Consider the following 22156-nt stretch of genomic DNA (forward strand, 5'->3'; position numbering starts at 1 on the left):
TGCTCCCTTGTGAAATAATAACCATACTTGGGCTTGAAGACTCTGTTCTGTTTTGGCTGCAACCATAACTCTTTTTGCCTACAATATTCTGGTAAGTCCATTCTAGCCTTAACATTATCTTTTGTCTTGCCGTTGACATCCATCACTGTGTTAAACAAATTATCAAAGTAATTTTTTTTCAATGTGTATGACATAAATATTATGACTCGGAAGATTATCCTTACAATATGGTAACTCCCAAAATATGGTCGGCTTTGTCCAGTAATGGTAAATTCCATACCCGTCGAATCTGTACGGTTCTTCTTCAATAACCTTCAGGAAGTTCTGAACCCTCTCCCAAATTTCCTCACCTAACAATATTGGAGGTGGACAGTCATGTTCAATTCTATTCTTCCTGAATTCATTTTTCATACTCCTAAATTGATGATCCATCGGCAAGAACTGACGGTGACAATCAAACCATGATTTTTTTTTATCGTTTTTTAAAGAGAAGGACTTCGTATTTTCCATGCAATAAGGTCATGCTAACTTTCCAGCTTTCATCCACCCAGACAACATCCCGTCGCAAGCAAATCATTAATAGTCCACATTAAAGCAGCCCTCAAATTAAAATTTTGCTTACGCTAAACATCACATGTCTCAACCCCTTCAACCCGCAATTGTTCCAGCTCATTAATAAAAGGTTGCAAGTACACATCAATCAAAACTTTTGGATTACGCAGGGCAGGAATAATTCAATTAAGGAATATATATGGACTAGTCATACACACCTCAGGGGGGAGATTATGCGGGTTTATGAACACAGGCCAACAAGAATATGGAGCAGCAGAAATAGAATGTGGAGTGAATTCGTCTGAACCTAAATCCAGCCTACCGTTACGTAGTTTAGCTGTGAAGTCTATATAGGTTCTATCAAAATGCTTCCAAGCCTCACAATCTGATGGATGACACATAACACCTGGTGGCCTTCTATTTTCACTAAGCTATCCCATATGAGGAGCGAAACTATTTGATGCATACAACCTCTTTAACCTTGGTATAAAAGGTAAATAATGTATCGCCTTAACATCCACTCTCTTCCCACTACGAGTCTGCTTAAACCGATCACTACCACAAAACTTACAAGATTCTAGACCGTCGTCATCCCTATAGTATAACATGCAACCATTTTCAAAACAATCAATTCTCACTGTAAGAGTCCCAACTTAGACACCAATCTCTTTGCCTTATAGTAATTATCGGGTATCTCTAGAGCCGGGTAAATAACTCATGCATGAGCTCAATCACAGAATCCATTGCTCCTTGGGGAACATTCCAATCCGCTTTGATACTCAATAATCTAACAGCGATAGACAATTGAGAGTGGGGACTCCTACTATATAAAGGCTGACTAGCTTGATTTAACTTTTCAGAAGAAAAAAAAACATCTGGCTTCTTCATTGGGAGGTTCTTCAACATGGTCACCGGATTCAAAATCGAAATGCATGTCATAAGCATCTTGAACCATGTCGTGCATTTTAGAATTTTGGACATTAGGTTCTACCACCATACTACTTTCAACAACAACAAAGTTCTAAAATTTACCAAAACTGCTATCCGTTTCTCCATGACTGGCCCACACTGTATATTCACATTTAAAATCTATTTCAAATAGATAAAGCCTAACAATCTCTGGTTTCTCGTAATTCATACATTCACATTTAGCACAGAGACACCTAACCACACCATGAACTGTAAAATCCTCAAGTGTCATTGCATAGTCAACAAAACCATAGACATCGGCTACAAATTCATCCTCAACCCAAATCGACCAATATTAGTTCTATCGTACATCCAACTACAAGATTCCATCTACAAAAATAACATAAAATTTGAAATTGTTAAACCCTATGTTGAATAATAATTTTACACTTACAACCAAAGTTAACACTAACTTAATTAATAATAATTTTATTTTAATATTATTTTATTTTATTGAAATTTAAATTAAAATTTCAATACAATTTATTTGGTCAACTGGATAACACACCTGAACTCACATTTCATGTTTGGAAAACCAACTAGGTATCTCAAAAAGTTGAAGAAATCAATAAGTTCACCAAGAATGACAAGAAAACAATCAACTTCGAATACAAATGCTATCTTTAAACCAAATTAATTGGAATTTCAATTTCAATATAACAACAACAATAACATTCAATTCAATTCGATCAAAACCCTAAAATAAAGTTAACATCCGAAACTTTAAAACAAATAAAGTTAACCAATCTACTAATTAAACTACAATTATACAAAGTAATGCAACTAATAGTGATAAAATGAGATTGAAAAAAAAATCATTTACCTCACTATGCAGGTGGCGGAGGCCACTGGTGGTGCGGTGTGCGCAATGGGGGCTCGCCAACGGTGCGGGTTGGCCGGAGGTACTATGTCTTAAAATTTTCGACCTCATGAGGTCCAAATTTTTAAGTCATGCATATTTGATCAACATTGTGAGGTCGAAATTTTTCATTTTTTTAAAATTAATTTCGACCTCATGAGGTAGCTAAACCAAAAATTATTTCATATTTATATAATTAAAAATTTTATAAAATAATTGTTTTCATTTATTATTTGTACAAAAAATAATTTCGATCTCATGAGGTCTATATACGGTAAATATCGGATATATGCTAGACCGGTGAGACCAGAGACCGAGGGAAGAAAGAAACAAGCACGAGCATGAAGACTTTCTTTCGGGACCGGAGGAGTGCTTGATCCGAAGAAAGCGAAGGACATCATTTGGTTCGGTTTCTCCATAACCGAGTTGATCGTGGCCGTTGGTCCGGGTGATCCATTACACAATTGCCACGCGTCAATACCGTACTGCCACATTGTACTGCCAATCGTACGAGTGTCAGACCGTACGACCTAACCTTATCCTTTTTAGGGTTTCTCTTTATTCAAAAGGGTTTTATGTTGTATGAGGCCCATAAGGCAAAACTATAAATAGGAGGCATTACTTTACTTTCAGGGGTTGGTTTCTTCAATTCTAGAACATTGTAATAGCAAAATATATAAAATCTCCCTCTCTCATTCTCTGATTTTGGTCCGGATTCAGTGTGTTATTCTTTAGCTTTATTCAACTAAACAATATTCATATATTATTAAATACATATACTTAGTGCAAACCATCAGTTATTATTCACTTCTTCGTAGCATATCCATATATATCTTTTTTCAACCAAATAGATTAAAGTTCAACCACATATCCTATACCTCACTCATAAATTTAATTGATTACCTAAATTCGGGGTAAACAGTTTGGCGCCCACCGTGGGGCTAGGATAATAGTGGTCTTTGATCTTGATTTCTATCTTACCCGTCAGAATCGAAAATATCTTTTGTTCGTCTCTATGAAAACGGATCAAATGGCTAACAGTGGACAATCTGGTCACGTCAACAACAACGAGATTATGGCCGAAAATGAAGACAGTGGGCCACGAGGATTACCAGCAAATCCCGCTGACCAAACCCCGTTAATTCGAGGGAGGGCCTCAACCGGCAAAACACCGTGAATTAGGAGAATGCCGCCCCGCCGGCCACCGATCCTTTAAATACTCACAATTCAATTAATTTGTCCCAGACACAAGGCCGGAAAGTATCGGATACCCCGGATGATAATATTGACTTACGTTTAATTTTTGAAATATTGCAGGAACAAAGAGCAGCAATTGCCGAACAAGGAATCGCAATAGCCCAGTTGCAAAACAGAAGTGATAAAACGCCCCCGGAGAAGGCGAAGGGTGTTGCTGAACCCAGAAGGGATGAGAGGCGGATGGTTGAGAGCAATGGGTCCGGAGCTGGTTCATCCACCGAGGTTCTGAGAATGCTCGAAACATTGGCGAAGCGGGTAGACTCGACCGAAAAGAGGGTGGAAACATATAACTCTCAGGTGGACCAAATACCGGGGGCTCCGCCTATTCTAAAAGGACCGGATTCGAAGAGGTACATCCAGAGGCCGTTTCCTCCGAGTGCAGCTCCGAAATTGATCTCGAAGAGGTTCAAGATGCCGGATATCCACAAATATGACGGAACAACGGACCCTCAGGAACACGTGACTTCGTACACCTGCGCTATAAAAGGCAATGATGTGGAAGAGGATGAAATTGAGTCCATGTTGCTGAAAAGGTTCGGGGAAACTCTGTCAAAGGGAGCATTGACTTAGTATGACCATCTGCCCGAGCATTCAATCACTTCTTTCGAAATGCTCGCCGATGCGTTCATAAAAGCTCACGCCGGTGCCAAAACGTTGTAGGCCCGTAAGGCGGATATTTTCCGTATAGCCCAAAGGGATGACGAGTTATTGCGTGAATTTGTCAACCGATTCCAAAGGGAACGAATGGAGCTCCCTCCGGTTCTGGAGGAATGGGCTGCACGAGCTTCCACCAAAGGGCTCAATCCTCAGAGCTCAACGGCCTCATTCAAATTAAAGGAAAACTTGCTGGAATACGAGGCTGTGACCTGGGCGGATGTCCATAACCGATCCGAGTCAAAGATTCGGGTAGAGGATGACCAACTCGAGCTTCCTCCGGGGCCCGTAAATATGAACAAAAGATCTAAGAGATCGCGAAAGAATTACGAACCAGAGTCCAGACCATCGAGGGAAAGGTATCGAAACCCAAGCTTCAGGTCGGAAAAATCAAAGGTTGGCCCGAGCCATTTCTCCGGGCGGGGTGATAAGCGGCCCGAGCGCCCGTCGAACAGTCGAGGTCTGTCATTCAGGAGCGATGCTGGAAGTTCGGCCAGCAACAAAGACTTGCCAAGGATATCGGAGTACAACTTCAACGTCAACACTTCGTACCTCGTCTCGGCTATTGGCTGTATCGCAGATGTAAGATGGCCGAGACCACTAAGGTCAGACCCGGGCTAACGGGACCCGAGTGTGATGTGTGAATATCATGGAACCCATGGACACAGAACTGAGGATTGTCGCCAGCTAAGAGAGGAGGTGGCTCGATTACTGAAGAACGACCATCTCCGAGAATTGCTAAGTGAACGAGCCAAAGGTCACTACAAGGAAAGGGAGACTCATAAACGGGCCGAACCAGTAGAACCTCAACATATAATCAACATGATAATCGGGGGTACCGATACCCCACGAGGGCCGGTGATGAAACAGACCAAGGTTTTTATTGTGCGTGAGAAGCGCAGCCGGGATTATTTACCCGAGGGTTCCATCTCTTTCAGCAACGAGGATGCAGAAGGCATCATTCAACCGCACAATGATGCATTGGTAATCTCTATACTTATTTTTAAAAGTCAGGTTAAACGTATTTTGATTGACCCAGGTAGCTCAGCCAACATCATCCGGTGGAGAATGGTCGAACAGCTAAGGCTACTCGATCATTTCGTATCGGTAGCCCGGGTGCTCAGCGGGTTCAACATGGCGAGCTAAACCACGAAAAGGGAGATATCTTTGCCGGTTAACATTGATGGCACTATCCAGCAAATGGTGTTCTATGTAATCGAGGGAGATATGAAGTATAATGCATTGCCGGGTAGACCTTGGATACATAGCATGAGGGTCGTGCCGTCTACATTACATCAGCTGCTGAAATTCCCCGACCCCGGAAAGGATAAAAACCATCCGAGGTGAACATCCCGCTGCAAGGGAGATGTTCGTGGTCGAGGAAGCGACACCTCAGCCCAAAAAATCGGATCAAAAGGAAGAAGATTCAACAGGGGGAAAGGACACCAAATAGCAATTAAAGCACACGGGGTCGGATCCGGGATATGAAGAGGATGATTTCGGTGTACCCAGATCATTCGTCATGCCGGATGACTCGAATGCGACCAAGTCAACAGTAGAGTAGTTGGAGCAAATCACCTTGTCCGAATGTCTACCAGACAGAAAGGTATACCTGGGCACGGGTTAACCTTGGAGCTCAGGAACAAGTTAATTAAATTTCTTCGAGCTAATGCCGATTGTTTCGCATGGTCCCATATAGATATGACAGGTGTGCCACCGGAAGTAACAACTCAAAAGCTCAGCTTAGACGGAAGGTTTCCCCCGATGAAGCAGAAGAGAAGGCCCATGGCGGAGGCGAAACACGCCTTCGTGAAGGAAGAGGTACGAAGCTGTTAAAAATAGGCTCTATCCAGGAGATCAAGTACCCGGATTGGCTAGCTAACGTACTAGTGGTACCGAAAAAAGGTAATAAATTTCGAATGTGCGTTGATTATAAGGATTTAAACAAAGAATTCCCGAAGGATTCATTTCCGCTGCCTCACATCGATAGAATGATCGATGCGACGGCCGGGCATGAGATGTTAAGTTTTCTCGATGCATACTCCGGGTATAACCAAATTCGGATGCACCCGGAGGATCAAGAGAAAACATCCTTTATTACCCGGTATGGGACTTACTGTTACAACGTCATGCCTTTTGGATTAAAAAATGTCGGTGCAACTTACCAATGCCTAGTTAATGGAATGTTCGAAGAACAAATAGGGAAAACAATAGAAGTTTATATTGACGACATGGTGGTCAAGTCCCTGGAAACAGAGGACCATTTAAAGCATTTGCAGGAAACCTTTGATGTACTCCGCAAGTACAACATGAAGCTTAATCCGGAAAAATGCGCCTTCGGTGTCCAGTCCAGTAAATTTTTGGGTTTCATGGTGTCAAACCGGGAAATTGAAATCAACCCGGATAAGATCAAAGCCATCGAGGATATTGAGGTGGTGAACAACGTCAAAGGAGTGCAGAGGCTCACCGGGAGGATAGCGGTGCCGAGTCATTTCATATCGAGGTCCTCGGATAAGAGTCATCGCTTTTTCTCCTTACTAAGGAAGAAGAACGACTTCGTTTGGACATCGGAGTGTCAAAGAGCTTTGCAAGAATTTAAAAGGTACTTGTCCAGCCCGCCTCTACTGCACACACCAAAAACGGGCGAGCAGCTTTTTCTCTACCTTGCCGTCTCCGAGGTAGCGGTGAGTGGTGTTTTGGTACGAGAAGAATCAGGTACGCAATTCCCCATTTACTATGTGAGTAGGACTTCAGGGGATGCGGAAACCCGTTATCCCCACTTGGAAAAGTTGGCATTGGCATTGGTAAGCGCTTCTAGGAAGCTCAAGCCTTACTTTCAATGTCATCCGATATGTGTAGTGACTACTTACCCCCTAAAGAACATCATGCATAAACCGGAATTATCGGGTAGACTAACTAAATGGGCCGTAGAGATTAGCGGATATGATATCGAATACAAGCCTCGGACGACCATCAAGTCCCAGATCTTGGCTGATTTTATGGCGGACTTCACCCCGGCTATGGTCCCCGAGGTTGAAAAAGAACTTCTGTTAACCTCGGGGAATGCTTCGGGTATTTGGTCGCTATACACGGACGGAGCCTTGAACCTCAAAGATACCGGGCTAGGAATCGTCCTTAGAACCCCCGCCGGGGATGCCATTCAATAATCCATTAGAACTATCAAATTAACTAACGATGAAGCCGAGTATGAGGCTATGATTGCAGGTTTGGAATTAGCCCGGAGTATGGGGGCCGAAATAATCAAGGCAAAGTGCGATTCTCTTTTGGTCGTTAACCAGGTAAATGGCGTCTTCGAGGTCAAGGACGAACAGATGCAAAGATATCTAGAAAAAATCCAAGTGATACTATACCGGTTTAAAGAATGGACTATGCAGCATGTACCGAGGGAGCAGAACGGCGAAGCCGATGCATTGGCCAATTTGGGATCTTCAGTAGAAAGGGAAGAAATCAACCCCGGGACTACAGTGCACTTGATGAATTCAGCGATAGAGAACGGACATGCCGAAATAAACACAATGGGTTTAACTTGGGATTGGCGCAACAAGTATGTCGACTACTTGCGAGACAGAAAGCTCCAGAGTGACCCAAAAGAATCACGGTCGCTAAGGACAAAAGCTGCGCATTTCTGCTTGGTAGATGGCCAATTGTATCGACGGTCTTTCTTCGGACCCCTGGCCAAGTGTTTGGGTCCCGGAGAAACGGAGTATGTAATGAGAGAGGTGCACGAAGTGACCTGCGATAACCACTCCGGTGCCGAAGCCCTGGTCCAAAAAATTGTCAGAGCCGGTTATTACTGGAACCGGATGGAGGAAGATTCAAAGAATTTTGTCCTGAAGTGCGACGGGTGTCAAAGACATGCCCCGATGATTCATTAGCCCGGGGAGTTGTTGCATTCGGTGGTGTCACCTTGGCCTTTCATGAAGTGGGAAATGGACATTGTTGGTCCACTGCCATGGGCACCAGGTAAAGCCCGTTTTATTTTGTTTATGACTGACTATTTCTCCAAATGGGTTGAAGCGCAGGCTTTCGAAAAAATTAGAGAGAAGGAAGTCATTGACTTCATATGGGACCACATTATTTGTCGTTTCGGCATCCCGGCCAAGATAACTTGTGATAATGGTCCTCAGTTCGTGGGCGGCAAAGTCAATGATTTCCTCGAAGGATTGAAGATCAAGAAAATCCTATCAACTCCATATCACCCGTGTGCGAACGGACAGGCGGAATCCATGAATAAAACAATAATTCAAAATCTGGGGAAAAGACTTGAAACGTCAAAGCATCACTGGAGGGAAGTACTACCGGAGGTATTGTGAGCTTATAGAACCACATCGAAATCAAGCACGGGAGAAACACCTTTCTCGTTGGTCTACGGGGCCGAAGCCCTCATTCCCGTAGAAGTTGGTGAACCGAGTCTCCGGTTCAAGTATACCACCGAGGAATCAAATGATGAGGCCATGGCCGTAAAACTCGATGCCACGGATGAACTTCGCGAGAACGTGTTGGTCCGTATTGCAGCCTAGAAGCAGAGAATGGAAAGGTACTACAATCGGAGAGCCAATTTTCGACATTTCCAAGTTGGGGACTTGGTGATTCGAAAGGTTACCCTGAACACCAAGAATCCCAACGAAGGAAAACTGGGTCCGAACTGGGAAGGACCGTACAAGATAACCGAGGTAACGGGCAAAGGATCGTATCAGCTGGAATCCATGGACGGGCAACGGTTGCGCAATAACTGGATTGTGGCTCATTTGAAGAGATACTACTGCTAAGGTATGGACACCTCGTGTTTTTCTATTAACCCTTTTCTTTTTTGCAAGAAGTCAAGTACCGGATAAAGTTAGAATATAGGTCTGAAAACACATGTTGCACTCTTTTTCTTAGTACGGTTTTGTCCCAAAATGGGTTTTCCGACAAGGTTTATAATGAGGCAACAAGTACAATGTGTTACTTGACAAAGACAAGGACAAACGCCGGGAAACTCGGGGTCACACCCTACGAGTGGGAACTTAATAGTACTTACTCGATCTTGCAACTTGGATAAGCACTAGGGGACTATTGTACCCACATCGAGGTTTACCTTGGTTAGTGGAAAACGGAGGAGCCCAACAAATCGAAACCGGATCTGCTACATTAGGTTTCAATATAAGGACCAAACGATCAGAATGAATCGTGTCCACTCAACATTTGCTACGGAAAAACCAAAACCGGACCTTCTGCATTAGGTTTCGATGTAAGGACCAAACGATCAGAATGAATCGTGTCCATTTAGTATTTGCTGCGGCAAAAGCAGAAGGAAACAAAATTCTCATATCATGTATGTACAAATACTTGCAATACCAAAATTATCGAAAGTTCGAATTATGACATTTCAGATGTCTTCTTGTTACAACACCCTACCCCGGTGATTATCGCCGTATTTCGGCATTTCTTCATTCATATACCCTATTCCGGGCACTACGGTCGAAATTCGACAAAGGCAACAAGGTCACAGTGAACCGAGCCAAAATCTTTAAACTCCCTCGAATGGGAACTGCTACATCAAATTTTGCTAAGGCTGGGATTCAGGTGTCCAAAAACTATCGGCCCTAAAAAATAGCCGAAAAATACCGGCCCTAAAAAATTCCTATCGTGATTCGAAGACGTCTGAATTCACAAAGCATTAGATAAGTCCCACGGGTAAAAAACTCGATCAAATTCCCGGACAAAACGTACCGGACGAAGAGAAAAGCCGATATTCAGGCACAGTCCGGAATAATGACTCCGAGTCTGCTTGCCCTTAAAACGGACCGACAATTCGGGAAAAAGTCATAACAAACAGTCAAACAAAAGAATAAAGAAAATCAAGAAAAATGCATGTTTCATTTATACAAAGGTTTTTACACCGGAAACCCCTACAAAGGCAAAAAAACAAAAGGCTAAGTACAGGCCCTGGTCTATCCGGTATAGCTGGATCCGGAGTGTTCGGACACTGTCCGCTCGGAGTCATCGGAGTCAGTATCGAGGGCTCTCTTAGCTTCTTCCTCGACCCTTTTAGCTTCGAGTATCAGGGCCGAAGGATCCGCAAAGCCATGCTCGGCTTGCTCAAGGGTGATCCTCCGAGACTTCCACCGTTCATACTCCACAGCAATCGTAGTATGAGCCTCGGCAGCTTCTACACTCCTAAGGGCTTCTGCCAAATCGGCCTCAGCCTAGGCTAGCTTTGTCACCAGTTCATCCCGCTCTTCCTTGAAGACCCTTTGGACTTGAGTGGCCGACTCGAGCTCGGCCTTGAGAAGGTCATTAGCATCGGCCGTCTCCTCAAGTTTGGTTTTCAGCTTATCACATATCCGGGCCCTGTCCTCTACTTTCTGCTCAAACACCCTCATCCGCTCTTTGTACTTAGCACTCTCAGAATCGAGAAGCCGATGCCTTTCGGCCATGCTCATGGCATCGGACTTGACCAAGTTCAGCTCTCCCTGGAGTCAAGAGATGGTGGTTTCGAGCTCACCAAGCCTTGAGGAAAAACGAGGGTTGTCCTGGCTAAGGCCGACTTTGTCCACTTCTAGAAGTCTGTTCTTTTCGATCATCTCGGCCAACTCATCCTTTAATCGAAGGTTTTCAGCCTTCATCGTATCGATCTCGGGTTGAAGGTTGGAAAGAGTAACTGTTCGGTTCAATTCATCCTCCTTCACCCGCAAAAGGTGCTGGAACTTCTCTGTTTCTCGACCTTGGGCATCCAGCTGGCCCTTGAGATCGTCAACCTCTTGCTGAGAACGGACGAAGGCTTCGTTAACAAGCACCACACTCTGTAAAAGAAGCAAGTTAAAACTCGGATAAACGAGAAACTAAAATTCTCAGTGAATTATGCAAGGATGGCTGATAAACTTACTCGATTGCCCGCATGCATGCCCTCGTTAATGAGACACTGACAGGGGAATCCGTTCATCTTTCGTTTGTTTGAGTCCGAGACAAGGGGACTCAGGTATCTTGCCACACCCACCGGACGAGACAAAAAGCTGCAGTCCTCGGGAATAGTGATCACAGCCAATCTTGTCCTCCTAGGTTCCACACTCGGGGCTGAAAAGATGTGCACCAAGCTATCCCTAGCACCAGTCTCGATAGACCGGCTAGTCGCCCTCGTGACCCGAGGAATAGGGAGATGTCCAAAACCGGAAGCTTCCCCTGTAGCAGGAGGAGTATCCGAGAACATGTCATCAAAATCACCCGACTTTAAAGCTGGAGTTGGAGAACTCGAAGCAGCCTCAGCAGCTTCGGCAAAGGCAGGGATCTCCGAAGTTACAGCAGTCTCATAGCCGGGCAGTGGACCAACATCCGTTGGAACTTCTGTCTCGAGGACCGGCTTAGACCTTTGACCGGCTTCGGCAGCAGGTGACTTCCCGGATCTTCTTGTCCTTTGCAGGGGGTTTCTTCGGATGAATCATCACCTGAAATATCAACGAATTCAATCGACCTTAGAGGAGTCGGGTAATGAATTTCTTCCCCACCTGTGTGTACTGCCGGAGCTGAAGGTCCTTCCCCAACTGAAGGAAGTGATGATATGGTGGTACCCTCCTCTGGAATAGAAGCAACGGAAGGGGCCACACCGATTCTCCGAACGAGGAGCTCGGGCTCTGTTTCGTCTCTTAAAGTCTGAACGACGCTCCTCACCCTCTTTTTCGGTTTCTGCCCTTTGTCTGAGGGCTTTTTTCTATTGTTGGCGGTAGCAATGATACGGGATGTACCTGCTGAATCGAACTCGGGTGCCAATGTAGCAGGTTCAGCTACTGATTCCGGTCTCGAGTCCACCGAGCCCTTGGGTAAACCTGAAAGCCGAAGATGTTATAAAAAGGAGAGGTAGAAAATGCATAGAATACCGATAGAAGCAAAGTATTACCGTGGTTTTGAGCGACCCATCGGCCATGTGACAGGAGTTCCCATGTCCGATCTTCGTGGGTATGTTGGCTGAGGAGAGCACTAACCCATTCGTTGATGTTCCGGACAGCTGGAGGTATCCAACCCACGGCTGGTATAAAGAAGAGGACAAGTAGTGAGAATGTGAAAGAACTAGTGTTTGACAAAGCATTCAAAAGCAATTATTAAAAGAACTGAGACTTACGATTATCATTCCACCTCTCCGGAAAGGGCATGTAGTTGGCCGGAATAATGTCTGTGGTCCTCACCCGGACGTAACGCTCCAACCAGCCCCGGTCTCTATCTTCGTCCATTTTTGAAAAAATTGGATTCTGGCTTCACTTAGCGAGTTTTATTACACCACCCCGGAACAACCTCGGGGAGTATAACCATATGAAGTGAGCCAGCGTGAACTCCTTTTTCGTATTATTGGCCAACAGCCGGAGACAGGCCACGGTCCTCCAGACAATCGGACCAATCTGGGCCAGGGTTACATTGTAAGTCCGGCACATATCTAAAATGACCGGATCGATCGGGGGGTCGAGCTTGAGGGTGAAAGGATAAGTGTAAACGTACAAGAAGCCCTCCCGATGGTCGGTGACTGATTCATCTGGTCCGGAGGCAAAAACGTGAACCGAACGGTTATCCCATCCGCAATCAGCCCGGACTAAATCGAGTTTGTCCTCAGTAATGGACGAGGGATACCGCCTTACATCAAACCCTCTATCGGAAACCAAAGAAGGTTTCTCAACCTCGAAATCTTTGTTATAGTTAGGTTTGGACGGTACAATGTCCAAAGCAGTGGGTTCGAAGGCGATCTTCCCCTTGGGTTGAGAAGTTGGCTCGGTTCCTTGAGAAGAAACCGAGGGAACATCATGGGAGGTGGTTTTAGTGTTAGCAGACATTTGGAGGTTATGAAAAAAAAGATTTGGCAAATTCGAAGGGGAAGTTAAAAAATAGGAGTGAGGGAACAGTCAAGAAAGAATTCAAAATGGTAAAGAGTAAGAAGAAGCAGCAGCAACACACTCTAAACAAAAACAGCTAGTGAAGAAATTGGCAGAGTTGTTTCCTTTCACGTAATATAAGCGATGAATCAAAGGGGATAAACGGTTGAATCAGCAACAAACTTGAGATGGAGGATGATTAGAGGTGACGAAATGAAGAGAGAATAAAGTGAAGTGAAGAAATAAAATGGAGGAAAAATGAAATAAAGGCGTGAAATGGAAAAATGAAGTGGTGGAAGGCATTATATAGATATGGGATCGAGGCGGTTACAGATCCCAGCCAATCGGGCAATGCCACGTGTCCCATAATTAATAAGAAGTGACTTGAAATGACGTGTGTTACGGCGGTTGTCAGTGCTGACCATCCGGGATGAGACACGTGGCCGATGACAGAGGGACGTGACGCAACTGTTCCCGCCAAAATGAAAAGATAATAACGAGCATATGGAACCACCGGTTTCTTGATTCATCCACTTCCCGTTACTCCGATAAGACTACGGTTCGGAAAGTGTGGGGACTATCTGTATACGGTAAAAATCGGATATATGCTAGACCGGTGAGACCGGAGACCGAGGGAAGAAAGAAACAAGCACGAGCATGAAGATTTTCTTTCGGGACCGGAGGAGTGCTTTATCCGAAGAAAGCGAAGGACATCGTTTGGTCCAGTTTCTCCATAGCCGAGTTGATCGTGGCCGTTGGTCCGGGTGATCCGTTACACAATTGCCACGCGTCAATACCGTTCTGCCACATTATACTGCCAATCGTACGGGTGTCAGACTGTACGACCCAACCTTATCCTTTTTAGGGTTTCTCTTTATTCAAAAGGGTTTTATGTTGTATGAGGACCATAAGGCAAAACTATAAATAGGAGACATTACTTTACTTTCAGGGGTTGGCTTCTTCAGTTCTAGAACATTGTAATAGCAAAATATATAAAATCTCCCTCTCTCATTCTCTGATTTTGGTCCGGATTCAGTGTGTTATTCTTTAGCTTTATTCAACTAAACAATATTCATATATTATTAAATACATATACTTAGTGCAAACCATCGGTTATTATTCACTTCTTCGTAGCATATCCATATATATATCTTTTTTCAACCAAATAGATTAAAGCTCAACCACATATCCTATACCTCACTCATAAATTTAATTGATTACCTAAATTCAGGGTAAACAAGGTCGAAATTATATTTTTCTCGTTAATTAAACGACCTCATGAGGTCAAAATCCTATAAAAAATAAAAATGAAAATAAATTCTTAAAATTTCGACCTCAATTGAGGTCGAAAAAACCCTTTTTTTATGTAGTTTAATAAAAAAATATGAAGAAAGCTTTTATGAGAAGCGAACTTATAAGTGGAAATTAACAAATTAAGTGGATTCCAATTCCAATTGCTTAAAACAACGAGATACAGTAATTGTCCACCACAATGAAGAATAATTTTGAAAGCGAGCATGCAATCTTGTTATATCAATGCAACCCTACATCTCCAGTGGCTAACATGAAGTATTTTATTTAGTGTAGCCTTAAGAAGGGGCAACTTTTGATTTTGTGCTAAATTATTTGAACGATTTTGCAAAATCTGACATATCTTCTGGGTCATTGCACTATATTTGCAGAGACTACATTTTTGTGAAACCCAAACAAAATACTATGAATATGTCTCTGCCAACAAAATCAAACTCCCACATTGTGTATCATGCATGTTTGGCAATTACGTGGTGCAATAATAACAATTGTGAAATTTCCGAAACAAATTGGACAGCCTTAATTCCCAAGCAAAATTAACTTTATATGCATGTGGATATAAATAATTGACACATAGCACATGTTGCAAATCACCGAGATTACAAATATTGAACACCTTGGTCTGTCAATTAATAATTTAGCTGATTATGCTAACTATAAAAAAAACTGACAGAATTATTACGATAAGAAAAAATCGAATCATCTTCTGCTATTAAAACGAGCGTTATTAGCTGTTATGTGCTCAACTTACAAATGATTTAACGAACAAAACAAACTTCATATACGCTTATTGTCAGTAGTATAATTACATCTAGGAAAAAGGAATTAAGAAGACAGCAACTTGGATGGCTATCTCAATCTAATGAATACAACTTGGAAAAGATATAAGAAAATTATTGCACTACGTACTCCTTTTCCAAATTTAATGAAAATAACTATTAAAATTTCTTGAGTTGTCTTTGGTGGCGGAGCGGATTTTCAAAATATAAGGAAATAAACGCATGACAAACCATGGGTCAATTGGTTCCCCTCGAACAAGTATGCCCATGACCATGGCCCAAGAAAAGCAACTTAGGAGAAGAATTTAGGAACTCTATTAAGATCTTATGAATCTAAAAATCTCAAAATTGAAGAAGAGTTCTTTTGCTTGCCCCTATCTCAAAAGGGGACTAGCTGGCAACTTATTTTTCCAGAGCTTTCCTTGATTTGCTCCCTTTTTTGTGTATGCAAATTTAAAGAGTAACAATCTATGTGCCAAATTCAAGGAACAAAATCAAACTAGTTTTTAATGTAGAACATTTTCACCAATTAAGGCAAGGATCGAAATTTGTCCATACTTTTAGTAATTGAAAAAAACAAGGGTAGCCGATGCACTAAACTCCTGCAAAGCACGGAGTCCAGGATCACAATTATATGTCAGTCCTAAAATTTTGTATAATTTCAATATTGTACAAGATTAATACTATCTGGTGCTCATAAACTGATAGTACATATACAACTAAAGTCTTTCTCAATGATTTCTTTCTTCAATTCCATTCTCAAGAAGTTCAATACATAATTTTCCCCTTCTAATTGTAAAACTTTTGTACTTTTATTAGCTTAGGTTACAGTTTACCCCAATACTTAAGCATAAAGATTTCTCTCCTCCTAAAGACTACAATTGTTCCCCGAAAACTAAGAAAAGGACAAAAAAAAATCTTAAGGCCACAATAGTGATAACAGAGTATATGTTACCCTTCAAAATAAAGGTAAAAATTATCAGTTCTTTCCACTTGCAACTGATCTATTGTTTGACCATAGCTTACTGAACATTTTTTTAGGTCGATTTGGAAGCACACATAAAGCTCTAATTCTTGAAGATTTTCCCATTTCATCTGCATAATGTTCATCCAAATCATCATCTTCAGCTAGCTTCATTTTCAGAGTTGAAAGGTTGGACTTTGGAGATTTAAGGTCATCAACTGGTGTCTTTTTGGCCTTATTAAAAGATGCGGAAGTCTTGGCTGTGTCATCATGGTTTGCTAGAAGGGCCTTGATGTTACTAGGCAACTCTGTTACATGGCCACCGGACATAGCGGCTCGAGCTTGCTCGAAAAAAAGAACTTGAACAACTACCCTTAATGGAAGTAATTCATTTTGTGCAGCATGCATGCAAACTTCCATTGATAGTTTCTTGCAGTCTAATATTCTGCAGAGTCGCTTTCTTTCACTTTTGTTCAGCTCTGGATGCCCCTGCATTTTCGTAATAGTTTTAAGTTATATGCACTGACGGAGTAAAAATACCTATACAATTAGGTCAGTTATAAAATAATTACATGTCCATATCTATGATAAGTATTACTCAGTAATTGATAACCTTCAAAAATTGGTTAAACTACATCATTATAATAACGATTTATCCGATGCAGTTTCTTTAAAGTTAATTTATTTTTTAATGGTCTCTAAAATCAGAATTAGAGCTTCTAATTCTAACTGAACATTGACTTGCGTCACTTGAGAATATTCAGACGTCAAGGAGTTGGTTATCTGCTAACATGCTAATGCCCCACATTCTAATTTTTAACATTTAGGACAGGTGCAAAGAAATATTTCTACACATGTATGTAACATTTTTGGTTTGTTTAGTTAAAAAATAGAAATCCCAACAGTAAATTTGACAAAAGGTAGTGGTATAGTTGAAGATGTTATCTGAAATATTACCTTGAGATATTTGTCAATGGCTTTGTAAAGATCATCATGGTCAAGCCTGGCAAACTCTGGAATGGCTTCAGCAATGGAAATGAATTTCGATAGGGGCAAATTTGTGTCACTTGCAATTTCTTGAAGATATCCATCCACAACCTTAGCTACCTTGAGTTTTGAGCTATGTGATGCTGAAGAAGATCTCCTACTTTCTTGAAATTCAAGGTGAATATTCTCCGCGGACCGAGATCTTCTCCTCTCCAAATCTCCTTTCCTTCTTAGTGGACTTGTTGGGGGACTTTGCCCCTGCAACATGAACTCTTGTAATATTGTGATAACTATATCCACATCATAAATTGTGTCACATGTGTGTGACGCACAAGGTATTAACAGATCATTAACAGTAGCATCTTCCAATTGAAGTCCAACCCTTCTTGCCAATTCCATCTTGGATGAACAAGAAGCCTTCAAAATGTTAGTTGCTTTAAGCAATTTCAACAAGAAGCTACAAGAAACTGCCCCCTTTTCAGCTGGTAACAAGCTGATAATTGACTCCAAAAGCAGCCTGTGTTTTCCAATTGAATCCGACTCGGACTGATGATGTACTATCTGCTTCTCAATATTTGCATACTTTGAAATGTTTGGTAACCATCTTGATGCATAAATTCGCAATGCATCACCGATAACACTAGCAGGTACTTTCCCACCAGATTTGATGGCTATCATAGTTCTCCAATAAAGGTCTATGCTCAATTCTGCTAATTCTTCAGCCCACCAACTCTTAGATGAAGTTTTGTACCTTCTACTTTCTGATTCATTGTATGAAATATCATCCCTTGGGCCTCTTTTTGAGTAGCTCCTTGATAAATTCACCTTTGAAGGATGTGCTAAAACCTTTGAAGCAATGGCTTCAATACATCTGCTTGTAATTCCCAAGTCCTCAGACCATAAAGGAAAGGACTTGGTACTTTGTAATGTCACAATTGAGTCTTTCCAACCTGAAAGTATGCAAGAATTGAAGAATACTTCGAGTTTGTAGATTAAGTTTCCTTTCTCTACATCCTCTGTCATCTGCAGGTATTCTGCAGCACACCGAGCCGCAACAATGTTGTAGGCACTTAGAGTGATGGTGATTCCATAGCAGAATTTTGCACATAGCTCAAATGCTTCAATTCCACCAGGAAAATCTGGTAGCTGCACTATTTGGTGTTGTGAGGTTTCTGGACTTTCAGAGCATAGCCTTTGTAACCTTAAGCACTTTGATAGCAGGGGAAACTGTTTGACAAAAACCACAACCAATCACCAAATAAATATTAGTTTAATAATCGTGTTTATTATTTCAACTTCAACTTGAAATAGATAACCTAACATCGAAAAACTGGTTTTTGAGGAGTATTTCAAGTGAAAAAATGGTTTTCATCGACAAAATTTCAACCTTTTTTCATGGCAAAATTCACGTCCAAACACAATTTCAACTCTCAAAAATATTCTTTTTGAACTTCAAGTACTCATTTTTCAAGTTCAACCAAATATTGGCCAAGTGAGGCAAAAAAAAAAGAAGGAAAACAGAAAAGGTAGAGAATTTAACCTTGTGAAGCAAATATCTGCTACCCTTTACTTGGACTATGAGATCACTAATAACTTCAGAGTTAACTGACCTGCATAAAAAAAATCTTGGTTAATTCTTATGAAGTTTTTCTTCTTGAATACAAGAAGAAGAAGAAGCAGAGAAATAAATTATGAAGTTACCTTACAGCCTCAGTAGTGATGAAAGTGTCAGGCCTAGATCCAAGTTTCATAAACTTCATGTTCTTTTTGTTTGTTAATGCTCCCAAAAAACAAAATATATCAACCAATATGCAAAACCATGGCAGAGTCAGAGAGACAGAGACAAAGCCATTTCTAAAACTGTTGAAAGCTTCACTTTTTTAGACACCACTAACTTGGAAAGTTCCTTCTCCAGCTGCTAGCAATAGATATTGTCTAAGAACAAAAAGAACCACCACTAAGTTATACCCCCCTTAGAATATCCTGTCTTGTTAATTTTTCTAAAAGTTTGGTAAATTACCCAACAAGATTGACATTTATTCAACTCTCAAATAGTTGTTCAGGAGAATGAAGGGAAAAAAAAAGGGACATATAATTAAAGGATTGCATAAAGGTTGTGGTATTTGTTACTTGTTAGTATCTAGCTTGCACTCATGCAATTTATATTAATGATTATGATGACCAAAATGACATGAACCAAGAAAATCAAGCACTACCAAAATTCTTGTCCTAACAGTCAAGTTTGCAGTTAGATTTAGACATGAAAACAGAAAGAATCAAAGGGACCCCCAATTCTTATTAAGATTAAGATCATAGGACTATACAAGTCAATTTTTTTTATTTTTTTTTAAAAAGGCAAAGAAATGAAAAGCTAGAGCCACAAAATTTATTCAACAGTAATACTGAAATTAGATAAGACAGAAAAAGAAACTGATTTTTTTTCTTTTTCTTCTTAATTTTGCACTCACGTATCTAGTGAAATTTAGATTATCATATTAATTTGTGGTGGTTACTGCTCCTTTTTTTAAATCTGCTATGAGCCCGTTTGGATTGGCTTATAAGTTACCTATAAGCTGTTTTCAGCTTTTTTGAGTGTTTGGCTAGCCAGCTTAAAGTCATTTTATGCTTAAAATAAGCTCAAAAAATTAATTGGGTTTGTTTGGCTTAACTTATCTAAAGCAGCTTATAAGCTGAAAACAGCTTATAAGCCAAAAAAAATAAGTTGGACTACACCAACTTATTTTTTTTGGCTTATAAGTTGTTTCCAGCTTATAAGCTGTTTTTTTTTTAAGCTCATCCAAACAGGCTCTATGTCATAATATTATAGTATTTTGTCATGGCTTATTCGCTTTCGTTATTTCTTTCTTATACTGTTTTAAATTGTCTGTCCTTGTGCCAAGGGTCTACTGGAAACAACCTCTCTACCTCTTAAGTGGATTAAGTTTTGTGTACACTCTATCCTCCTCAGACACTACTTTGTATGATTTCACTGGGTATGTCGTTGTAGTATCTAGTGAAATTTAGTACTCCTTTAAAGAAACAATTGCAATTTAACTAAAATATTTAACTCCTTTTCGTTTTAGCCGTTTAACTCAGCATCAAATTAGTCAATTTATTATGAATTTTATATTACAAAATTTGTGGAAACGAACTCATTTAGGCACACGCTACACTAGGATGGAATTAAATAGAATTCATATCGCCAATCTTAAGTTGCTTTGTGGCTCATGTGTAATTGCTAATAAGAAAAAGAGTCAATTTTGTCATTATACTATCCGAAATTATAGAGGTATCAAGCTATTAAGCCATACTATGAAAGTGTGGGAAAGAGTGGTGGAGATGAGGGTGAGGAGAGGCGTGTCTATTTCAGAGAACCAGTTCGGATTTATGCCGGGACGCTCAACTACAGAAGCCATTCATCTTGTGAGGAGACTGGTGGAGCAGTATAGGGAGAGGAAGAGGCACTTGCATATGGTATTCATCGACCTAGAAAAGGCTTACGATAAAGTTCCAAGAGAAATCCTATGGAGATGTTTGGAGGCTAAAGGTGTACCTGTAGCATACATTAGGGTGATCAAGGACATGTATGAGGAAGCCAAAACTAGAGTAAGGACTGTAGGAGGAGACTCAGAGCACTTTCCAGTTGTGATGGGGTTGCATCAAGGATCAGCTCTTAGTCTGTTTTTATTTGCCTTGGTGATGGATAGATTGACGCGACAAATTCAAGGTGAGGTGTCATGGTGTATGCTTTTCGCGGACGACATAGTCCTGATCGATGAGACTCGTAGCGGAGTTAACGCTAAGCTGGAGGATTGGAGACATACCTTGGAGTCTAAAGGATTTAAGCTGAGTAGGACCAAGACAGAGTACTTAGAGTGTAAGTTCAGTGAGACACCTCAGGAGGTTGGCGTGGAAGTTAGGCTTGGTGCTCAGGCCATCCAAAAGAAAAGTAGTTTCAAGTACCTTGGGTTTATCATGCAAGGCAGCGGGGAGATTGACGATGATGTCACACATCGTATTGGGGTAGGGTGGATGAAATGGAGGCTAGCTTCCGGAGTGCTATGTGACAAGAAGGTGCCACCACAACTTAAGGGCAAGTTCTACAGAGTTGTGGTTAGACCGGCTATGTTGTATGGGGCGGAGTGTTGGCCAGTTAAGATCTCTCACGTCCAAAAGATGAAAGTTGCTAAGATGAGAATGTTGAGATGGATGTGTGGGCACACTAGGAGCGACAGGATTAGAAATGAGGCTATTCGGGATAAGGTGGGAGTGGCCTCGGTGGAAGACAAGATGCGGGAAATGCGACTGAGATGGTTTGGGCATGTGAAGAGGAGAGACATAAATGCCCCAGTGCGGAGGTGTGAGAGGTTAGCCATGGATGGTTTCAGAAGAGGTAGGGGTAGGCCAAAGAAATATTGGGGAGAGGTGATTAGACAGGACATGACGCAGTTACAGCTTACCGAGGACATGACCTTAGATAGGAGGGTGTGGAGGACCCACATTAGGGTAGAAGGCTAGTAGATAAGCCTCGTTATCTTTCCTTATTAGTAGGCGCATTAGCGCATTATAATTTCTTGTGCTCTGATTTATGTTATTATTTGCTACTTTCTGTACTTTGATTACTCTATTTTATCTGTGCCGCTTTCGTTATTTGCATTTCCATATCGCTTTGAATTCCCTGATTATCCTGTTTTACTGTTAAGCTTGCATTATTTCATTGCAATATCGTTTTGAATCTTTTAACCTTATCTGACTCCCTTTTTATGCTTCTATTGAGCCGAGGGTCTCTCGGAAACAGCCATCCTACCTTGGTAGGAGTAAGGTCTGCGTACATTCTACCCTCCCCAGACCCCAAGATATGGGATTTCACTGGGTTGTTGTTGTTGTACTATCCGAAATTAAGCAAATTTGTCATTCATTAGACTTTTGGACTAACATTACTCCGTCGTTAGGAAAAGTCTCTCGTTAA

At 41.5% G+C, this 22156-nt stretch overlaps 1 protein-coding gene across 1 annotated transcript; it reads right to left on the reverse strand.

Moving 5' to 3' along the window:
• Positions 1 to 15963: 15963 nt before the first annotated feature.
• LOC132641146 (BTB/POZ domain-containing protein At1g67900-like) lies at positions 15964 to 19460 on the reverse strand. The gene is made up of 4 exons (XM_060358036.1): positions 18889 to 19460; positions 18728 to 18797; positions 17158 to 18414; positions 15964 to 16689 (listed from the first exon to the last, which is right to left on the reverse strand). Exons 1-4 carry the CDS (start codon positions 18945 to 18947, stop codon positions 16216 to 16218), a joined length of 1860 nt encoding a protein of 619 aa, XP_060214019.1. The 5' UTR covers positions 18948 to 19460; the 3' UTR covers positions 15964 to 16215.
• Positions 19461 to 22156: the final 2696 nt, after the last annotated feature.

Source organism: Lycium barbarum, chromosome 5, assembly GCF_019175385.1.
Source record: "Lycium barbarum isolate Lr01 chromosome 5, ASM1917538v2, whole genome shotgun sequence".
Taxonomy (NCBI): Eukaryota; Viridiplantae; Streptophyta; class Magnoliopsida; order Solanales; family Solanaceae; genus Lycium; species Lycium barbarum.